Here is a 9,921-nt window from a genome sequence, read left to right on the forward strand (position 1 = left end):
CATACTATCTATGCCACCAACAACAATATCTCCCATTGTTTGGGTAACACAATGATTTTCATTTTAAGATACCTTAGATGACATTCATTACTCAGAGTATGCAGTTCCAGACCAGGCCTGTAGCTAAGTTTTACTATCTTTCTTCAGTCTTTCTATATACCTATTTCAAAACATTTGTGCTTTGCCTTCACAGCCCCTGTTTACCTCACCTTTAAACTAGTGAAGAGCAGAGTGTTTCTTCTTTCTCAGAAAACATACTTTTAAAGGACATCTCTTATTGTATAGCAACTGAGAACAAAAACAAGTTCAATTGCTGTTTGGCATCAGAAGTCAACATGGCAAAATTTTCACATGATAAACCCATCTTGCCAAGAAAATTGAGAATGACATTCAGATTAAGTCACAGTGCATTAAATATGAAGAAGAGGGGGAAGGGGGAGATCAGCTTATTATTTTTTTATGTTTCTATACTTCATTATCAATATCTTTCCTCCATGCTTTTAATCTCTCATCAGGCTGCTGCTAACCAATCTCCAATGGGACCTATTGAGAAGTCATTAGGTTAGAAATGCAAGTTAGTTCATTTGGAGTTTTTTATTAGCAATTATATAAAATCATCCCAGGACCGTGTTTTCAGTCCTACAGCATGTGCCTTATTAGCATGATAATGATATATATCTCTTTGCAGCAACCAGTGAAGTTTTATTCTCAAACACACTGACATTTAAAAAGAGTATTTTGACAATCTGTCAGATCTTGCTTTGGAACATAATAGCTTTATTTTTAGTTTTATAGATATTTATGACTTGTAAAAAACATAATTTACAAGTGATTTACCCTCACTGTCATAATCATCTGCAATTTCCTCTTCGAGTCATTTGGTATTGGGTCATACTCCTCATTTCTCATGTTTTCTGGCTGCAGAACATAGCCAGTGCGTCCATTGAGTGAAAACAAGGCATGGTTCAGCTGCATGTATTTATCTAGGGAGAGAGTTAAACAGTCATAAAAGAAGATTCCTCATTGGAATAAAGATAAGGAAATACCAGAACAATGGCTCCTCTCTGCAAATCTTCCTGGTCACCACTTTATCAGAAAGAGCTGGGAAAGGCAGATGGAAGACTTGATTCCTTCAGTAACTGAAACTGACTGGCCACTTCTCACTCATTTTAATCCCAAAAAAAACATTTCCATCCACGATTGGTTTCCTATCAATGTGTCATAAGATAGATGGAGCTCACCAGGAAGTGGAGTACAGCTCTCCCTGTGGCTGAACACCTATTCATCCACCTGTAAGTGTCTCTGCTTCCTTGTCACAAAGACAGCAAGGTGAAATAAGTCTCCTCAAGTTTGGGACTGTTAAGCTCAGAGACAGAGCTTTGGAGACATGTTTTGGGGGCCCAACTCTTTAAGGCCACCCACATATTCAAAAGCAAACTTCATTTCTTGCACATCCCTTCCTGCAGGGGAGTACAAATACACAGGACAGTGACTAGAGTGGCAGAAGGGACTGAAAGGGGCTCATTTATGGTGAAATGGAAGATGGATTAGATCCTTTTGCAAAGGGAGTATTACCTGGAGTTTGGAAGTTAAGAGCCACCATCTGGGCACCACAAAGCCAGAGGCGAAAAGGGTCATAGTTGGATGAGTCGACCCTCTGTCCTTTAGGATAGACACGTGTCAGTCCCTTCAGATTGTATTTCAACAACTCAACTGGCTTCTGCTTCACAATGCTCTCTGCCTTGGTTTCCACAAAAGAACGGATTTCTCTGAAATCAGGATTTTCTACACAGGGTTGGGGGGAAGAAGAGTGGTTACCAAAGGAAGAAAGAAGGTGACATTTACACTGTATTTCTACCAATACTTTGTTTTGCTTTGTCCTTTAATGCAATAATTGGCACAATTTTCATGCAGACATGGCAAATTGGTTGAAAATCAAGTCTGAAAGATAAAATTGCCTGCCTGCCACATGCTTTGCAGCAGGGCAGATAAGAGCCTATAGTCATGTCCTCATCTCATCATTGCTAATAATGTACTTCTGATCACTATAACACACATTAAAATGAGACATCTTTTCCTGAGTTTACATGGGGAGAAGAAAGGGTGAGCCAGGGTTAGCCAATGCCTCAAACAATGACTGTAATTACAATGTCTTAACCACAGTGACAGCTTATTAAAAACATTTGCAAAGAAACTCAAAGAAAAGGGCACATTTGCTGGCTTCTCCAGCAGCAATGACAAAAAAATGGAATAAAATGTATTTCAGTGTCAGAACCCACACGTGCACTTACACACATTCCAGTTCTCATTTATATTATGAAGCCATACACATTCCAACAGCTTGGACCTGGCAAACAGGTTCCTACAGTAAAATGATATCATGCACAGTAAACTCATTTTTGAAGGTTTATAAATAAATCCTAAGTGTTCAGCCAGAGTTTTTAATCTCAAAAAAACCCAACAGACATGTAACTAGTGAGCCTCCCCATGAAAGACACCTATGAGAGGGTGTCGTTAGTAACTAGTTGCAAATTTGTGAGCTTTTGTGTGACAGATGAAAAGCATCAAGTGCCCTAGTGCACAATTTCCCTAGTGTACAATTTCAAAGTGCCACTGAAAACTGCATGGGCGAGGCACAACTTTATTTTCCAGTAGGACAGATTTTATCTTCAGTTCTAAAAGCTCAACTAACATCTGTAAAGACAGAAGAAAGGGTGAAATTAAGAGGCAATATTAAAGGCAATACCTAAATTGTCCTTGGTTTTGCTTGTTGGCTTGCAGTAGATTACCAGATCAGATAATTCAATAGCAATTAATTGATTCTTTTCCCAGTATTTCCTCCTGTTCTCCTGTAAAACAAAGTTTTATATGACAGACACATTGAGCATTATGGGACAGTAACTCCAGGGTGTGCTTTAATGAAATGGTCAACTTAATGGATTCTTTGTTGCCCAGATTCCTATCTGATACTTCAGACACTTGCATAGATGTACTTTCAGACCCAATTCAGAGAACAGGCTGTATCAAGTGTCTTGGGGGTTTAGCTGGGAATGTGGGGTGTGTTGGGGGAGATGTTGTTCGGTTGGCATTTTTAAGCAAGACTTCCAGTGCTTCCCTTATCAGTTCGGCTCAGAATCTTGGCAACAATTGCTTTTCTTGTAATGTGGCTCTACTCAACTCAATTTTAGCTACATTCTTAACTATGTATCACATAAAAATTCAAATATATGCAGAAAAAATTGCAAAGAGTAGTGAAGTGTCTCTGTATTTATTCACAAGCCTGAGTAGAACTTAAGTCTTGTTAGTATCTCCCAAAGAGCAAAATTCAAACCCTATGGGCATCAGTCCTGTAGATTTCTGTTTGTGCACCAAACCAATAATGTTCTATATGGGAAATCATGTGCAATCTTATTGATATCACCAGTATTAAATCCACTAACTACTTCCAAGTCTGCAAACACCTGCTATGTAGAAGCTGCAATCAGAGTTTGGGAACTACTGAAAGCAGCAAGACTTGTCCTGAGTGGAGACATTTGGGCTGGAGGCTTTTCACACAAGGAGCAACTACAGGACAAAACATGTTAGAAGAGCTCCATACTGAACAGTGATCACCTTTGGCACAAGAGATCATGAAGCAGCAGCAATTATGAAGCATTCCAAAAGAATTCCCTCAACAAGACAAACAAAAGAGGAATGAAAAGCAGAACTAGGGAGACACAGATTTCCAGAATGTTTCACTGAAAAAGACATTATACATTTAAGTGAGAGAAAAAACAGAGAGGAATAAGGTGTGTAGACTTGGAAATAACCTTGGGAAAAAAACATACAAACCTCACTGCACTTAGTAATCCACCACAATTTCCCAAACATTGATCAACAGTAATCAGACCTCCAAACAGCAAAAGATCACTTCTAGATGGAACAGGCTCATCTCTAGACATAGTCCTCTACTGATAACCAAGGAGGTTATCAATGAACAGCCACTCCTAGGAGCATGGCAAGTGTCAGTATTAAGCAGAGATGACAAGATACATGAAGCTTAGCTTTATTTTTTGTATATAATGGACACTGTCCAAAAAAGAACTCATAAAAAAAACTCTGTATCACATCATAGCATAGTGAGTTAACATAGTGAGTATTTTTCTTCCCCAGAATTCAGCCTGTTAACTGTACTGGCAACAAGGGCCTTTCCTCATCTTTATCCCCTCCCCATGCAGCAGTCTATCATGTGAACTTTCTAGAGGCCACGCTGTGAGAAAAGCCTCCCGACTGACAGAAATGAGTTTTAAAGCATCTTTGAACACAGAGTGGTTAATACTTCTCCAACTGCACAGAGAGAGAAAAAGCTGCCAAGCTCCTGAAGAGCCATTGTTGTACCATAAAAAACATTCCATTTAGAGACACTTCATCTAGGTCGTGTTTCTCTTTTTCTCATTTTTCTTTCTAAATGAAAGCCTGGCACAAGAACCATGTCTCTCCTCCCCCAGCAACAGGTCAACAGCTCCTGTTGCTTCTTGCCTTACTGAATTTGCAGTCCTCTGCTTGAGACATCAACTTCCCTGGTATAAATAGGATTAGGACAACTCTCAGAGCACTACCACTCCCTACAACAGATAAACAGCATGAGCCAACATGATACTAAAATACGTTTTCCATCAGTCATATCATCCACTTAACAATAAAAAGTGAATAAAAGCAACAGAGAAAAGAATATACTTAAGCACAGCCATTGTAAGGACTTCTTGGCCATGTCAAAGAGTTCTTAAATACTAGAAAATATGACAGGAAGGTAAACTAGGACATCAGCAAAAGCAAGTCCTGAAGAATGTCTTTAAGTGGCAATAGAGGGACATAGAAGCTAAACTGAGGCAGAATCTTGGAATCCGTAGGTAAGGGTTTGGAAATAGTGCTATTGAAGAACTGGGAAATCCAGAACGTGCCTATTAGTTACAAATAAATAAACAATTTGCTATCAGTGCTATTGCATTCACTGGAAAGAAGAGTTAGTAAAGAGGATTAAGAAGAGTTTGGGGAACAGCAGCTCAGATTTCACACATACTCACTAGTGGATTCACAACTCTGAACAGAACAGTTTGATATGTGAGTTTCTGCTGCTTAACACTAGGATGAACCAGTGTAACCAGATGTAAAATTGTAATGGTATCTACTTTGTCCTGCTAAGCACACCTCACTGAGGTGAGGGTACAACACAGATATGACTCTGCTGGAAAACTCCTGTTAACATAAATTTACATAAAATGTTAATTCACATACCATTCCCCAAGGATTTTATGGAACAAGATTCACAGCATCACTAAGGTACAGACAGCAGCAACATCCATGAGAGTGAAGGACCATGTGCTAGCAATGTGTAGCAGTGTAGGGCAGCTAAAGACAAACCCTATTGTAAGTTTAGAACAGTACATTATAAAAAAAAATAAAAATTTTAGCAATACCTCTTCTGCAGTTTTCCAAGTGATTTCACGGATACTTTGGTACCATTCAAAGAGTTCTTCTACTTTATCAGTTGCAAACTCAACACACGGATCTTCTGGATTCTTCGGTTCCAGAATGAAGACAAAAGGCTTTTTGTGTTTCCCTTGTGCCATTTTCACTGTTAGGCAATACCATAGCAATAAATTTATACTGAAATCCAACAGTTCTTTTTCTAAGCTGTCATTGTTGATTTATTGCAACAGTTAGTATTATAAAGTTTCAACATGTTAATTGTATTGGTTATATTAATACAAGTTGGGGTTTGAGGGTTTGAGGGAGTTTTTTCAGTCTTTCCTGCTAAACATAAAAGAATCTACTCAACACAGAAAGCTCAGGAGTACACGAGGAAGCATCAGGAAATACTTACCAACATTGTATGTATTGAGCACCAGAATGCCACGACACAGAGAGCCTAATGGATTGTCCTCAATAATCTGAAAAACATGAGTTCAATCTGACCCGAAATCTCCTCTTGAGTGAATATGCACAGGACATTAATAAATAATAAACATGCACCATTAAATCTAACCTCAGTTTCACTGAAAGCATGACCACCATAACATTTAAAAGCCTGTGACAAAAAGCCTCTTTCTGTATCAAAAACTGCTTGTTTGGATAAACGTGATATTCTCTTTGCTGAGAGTCATCAAAATGAGGAGTGCAGCTTCTCTCCTGGCATAAACACTTAATAATGGAGAGTAACATGGCTATTAAGATGTGTTTTGACACACAGTTTTTGTATTTGCAAACATTAAGTAGCAATTATAAGGTAAACAAGTTAAAAGTTTCAGGCATGTTATTGCTTAGCTAAACGATCTGAAAATTCTAAACTGGTATGATTTTTTTATTAGCAGGAAATGATCAGAACCTCCTAAAACCTCTCCAATTCAGCCATCATAGAGTATCCTGAGTTGAAAGGGACTCACACAGATCTATGTCCTTAAATAGTTTTCCATGAGGGATGCCCTGACAAAAACATTCAGCAGCAGAGAACAATGAAGAGTGCACTCATGTCTCTATTCTGTGATCCCTCACACACAGCATGCAGAGTTATGATATTATAAACCAGAATTCCACTTCCAGTAGGTAGCCATGGAAATGTAGCAGACAAACCCTAACCCTCACCTGGCTTTCAAGCTCAGCAGAGTTATCAGATGACAGGTCTTCAACATAATTAGATGGAAAATAATGTTGGACTTTTTCTCCATAATCCCCCTTCCACCTGAATTGAAACAGAAACGCAGAGAGAGAAAAAAAAAAGTTTAAGAGCTTCAACAGGCTATTAATGAAGCAATAATCCCTAAGAAATTGGTCGTTAATACCCCATTCTACTTGTCTAGCTGGCTATCACCAAAATATAAATGATGAAGTAGCTGAAAGCTCTAACAAAGTGATCATTAACTGTAGTAACAGATGATTTCAGGGGGATTACAGTTACTGTAAACTGCAATTAATGACTTAAGAGGCTTTTTCCCCCTCCAGTACTAAAAATACTATTATGTGGTTGATTACCCTGTAGAAACTACAGGGAAACATTAGATTCCCAAGCTTTCCAAGCAATTTACAAGCCATCTGAAAAAGAAAAGCTTTTATGAAAGGAGACTGCACAAAGAACTAAAAAAGGTGGGTTGATTCCTGAGAAGTGCTTAGCAGAACAAGGACAGAAACAGAGAAATGATGGCAATGGCAATAGATTGTGTGACTTCCCAGAACACACTGGATACACTGGGATATGGATGTTCTGCAGACTGAGGTTATTGCTGTGGGAAAGAAAAATGGAAAAGGCTTGAAAGGAGACTTGAGGATGAGAGCTTTGTGGTGGTTTTTGTAATACACTAGCATAGAGATTTATAAGGCCACAGTTAATAAGCAGCAATCAGACAACAGGCAGTTTTTAAAACCTACTACCCAAAGCCCATTTTTCCCTTCATCTAGTAAGTCACCAGAAGTTCTCCCATGAGGAATCTTTGTCCTTACCAGCCTCCAGTTTCCTTTGTGACATTATGAATTAAAGCTCCCCGAGAGAAGCTCAATTCATCACTCCTTTTGGCTCTGTAGTCATACAAGGCTTTCACTGTACTCTGAGGCTTTAAGAGAAACAGAGCAGAGAGGTCATCTAGGGGGACAGGTCATAAAATAATCAATAATACAATCTTATAGCAAAAAAGAAAAAAAAAGAGAGGGAGGATTGGGTTATTTTGTTGTTATGAAGCTTAAAAAACAAAATACTCAAGTTCCAGAGTGACATCTATTGGTAGAAGCAAGTGATGCTCCTTTGATATTCTTCCAGTATCAGTTTGGAAATAGAGATTCTTTCTTTTTTGGGTGCTGTAACATCATTTTGATAGGAAAAGAAGAAGAAAAGAAAGATGCATTCATAAGCACTTGGAGTTTGTAGGCTTAGACGTCTACAGAACTTCCACTTCAAAACCACATCAGCTATCCTGCCGGTCATATTTCCTTCAGGAAGACAAGCAATTTTAGCAGGATGAGCAATTCCTTTGTCTTGAATTTACTACTACCCAAATTCTTCAGCAGCAATGCAAATTCATTGGCCAAAAAAAAGAACTACAGTCACAAAATTTACAAGCAGGTGATTTTTATGAGAATTTACAAGTAGGCCAGGCCCTATCAAGAATTACAGATCAATAATGTTTACTGTGCCACTTGTTTTTAAAACAGTATATATATATCTCTTAAAAGAAGACAAACTTTAATAACTCATTAATAAACCAAAGACACTGTTTTTATATAGAAAGCACATGAATAAACTCTGCACCTGTTTGTGCATTCAGGCCATGTTTGCTAATGGAACTGCAATGAGGGAACAGGCAAGTCACTGTGTACAGACACCCACAGGCACAGAAATGAGGTTTACATGTTGTACTTTCCTTTCATGAGGATGTGGCCCTCTCAAACTGAATCTTCTCACAGGTGTTTGAATCTGGGGCCATATCTGCACAAGCTGCATCACCTCCACAGACCCAACAGCAAAAAGTGCCCAAATTCCCAGTATGGATGAACCAATACAGGATTTGCACACAAGAAAAGGTGTGAGTACAAATTTCAAGGAGAGGCTAGAGAAAAGCCACACCCTTTAAATTTCTGCTGTCCAGTCCCCCCCAGATGAAGCAGCCTGATGCTTTCAATTCTCCTTTTCATTGCTGCTAACAGGAAACCAACAAGTCTCATAATTGTCAGAAGTCTACAGTAAGTGTGAGTATCTCTCTTTAAGCATACCACTGTAGGGGTGATTTCATTGGGTTCCACATACATCTTGACTTCGTAGAGGGAATTAATATCTTTTTCCTAAATGCAAGAAGGAAAAAAAATTATGAAGTTTCAGGAATCAAAAATTAGAAAAGTACTTAATAGAACATTAGTTCTGAAACCATCTTTTTGACAATACATAGGCAATCAAAAGAGGGGGGAAGCCAGACACCTATGTTTTGCTCATTTCCGTAGTTGAACAGAGCTGATGATGAGTTTGTTATTTAATCTATGCCTCAGTTTAATGAACAGTAAAACCCAATGAAGCAGCAATAACTCACAAAGGTATTTCTTAATCAAACAGCTTTTTGATTGTGAGTACCCTTCTATGTGCAATCAGGAAAGAAATACTTACACTTATGATTTCTGTGTTACAGTACTTTAGTACCAGTATTGGCTTCACTATTAGATAAAAAAATCTAAAAAAATAAACACAGTCATATTTTTCATTTTATTCTCTCCTTGTGATTCCATTTGGGCTCAGACCTGAGACATAGAACCTTAGCTAGAGGCAACATTATAAAAAATCCTGAGGTCTAAAAATCTTTTCAGTCCCTTTCAGTCTCCCCAGAAGAAGCAAAATCCCCAGGTTTTGATTTCTTCAGACCTGCCAGACGTGGTTTCCTGCAGCTTCAAATGGATATCTATTTGAAAAAGGGAAGACAACACCTCGGGCTCTGCAAAAGCCAGTTACCTCTGCAAAGCTCTCTGTAATGAAACACATCTATCCAGGAAGAGGGCCTTCATCCTCAGCTAATTATCCAGGGTCCTAGTTTAGATCCATGGATAGAGACAAGTATCTCCTGGGGAGATTTCATCATGCTTATCCCAGAGAGGAGCCTTCAGAGGCACCTCTCACCTTTGAGCACAGAAGGCAGGACACTATCACTGAGATGGCTGAGAATGCCACTGCCCATACAGAGTAAGAGGCACAGCAGAATATTTTATTTCAGATGCTTAGCTGCCCACTCCAGCAAGAGAAGACAGGACCAGCTGCAGGCAATGTTATTATCAAACCCTCATTTTAGCAGAGCAACAATCCCTCACTACACAGAGCAGCTTTTCTAATCAAATCATGAGGAAAGCAAGAGTTGACTTGTGACCAGAGATGAAGCTTTCCTTCATATGTCCTGTTGGGGTCCTTGCGAGGGACGG

At 38.8% G+C, this 9,921-nt stretch overlaps 1 protein-coding gene across 1 annotated transcript in view; it reads right to left on the minus strand.

The window, feature by feature from the left end:
- Window positions 1–8,805, minus strand: part of LOC103800458 (1-phosphatidylinositol 4,5-bisphosphate phosphodiesterase gamma-2-like) — a gene marked incomplete at its 5' end in the record, with an annotated part of 15,280 nt that extends 6,475 nt beyond the window's left edge. The window contains 8 exons of the mRNA XM_009072835.1: window positions 838–983; window positions 1,576–1,785; window positions 2,747–2,849; window positions 5,457–5,614; window positions 5,864–5,930; window positions 6,622–6,718; window positions 7,474–7,583; window positions 8,737–8,805. Coding sequence (XP_009071083.1) covers window positions 838–983; window positions 1,576–1,785; window positions 2,747–2,849; window positions 5,457–5,614; window positions 5,864–5,930; window positions 6,622–6,718; window positions 7,474–7,583; window positions 8,737–8,805 — 960 coding nt within the window. The remainder of the gene's footprint in view (window positions 1–837; window positions 984–1,575; window positions 1,786–2,746; window positions 2,850–5,456; window positions 5,615–5,863; window positions 5,931–6,621; window positions 6,719–7,473; window positions 7,584–8,736) is intronic.
- Window positions 8,806–9,921: the final 1,116 nt, after the last annotated feature.

Source organism: Acanthisitta chloris, unplaced genomic scaffold (genome assembly GCF_000695815.1).
Source record: "Acanthisitta chloris isolate BGI_N310 unplaced genomic scaffold, ASM69581v1 scaffold34764, whole genome shotgun sequence".
Taxonomy (NCBI): Eukaryota; Metazoa; Chordata; class Aves; order Passeriformes; family Acanthisittidae; genus Acanthisitta; species Acanthisitta chloris.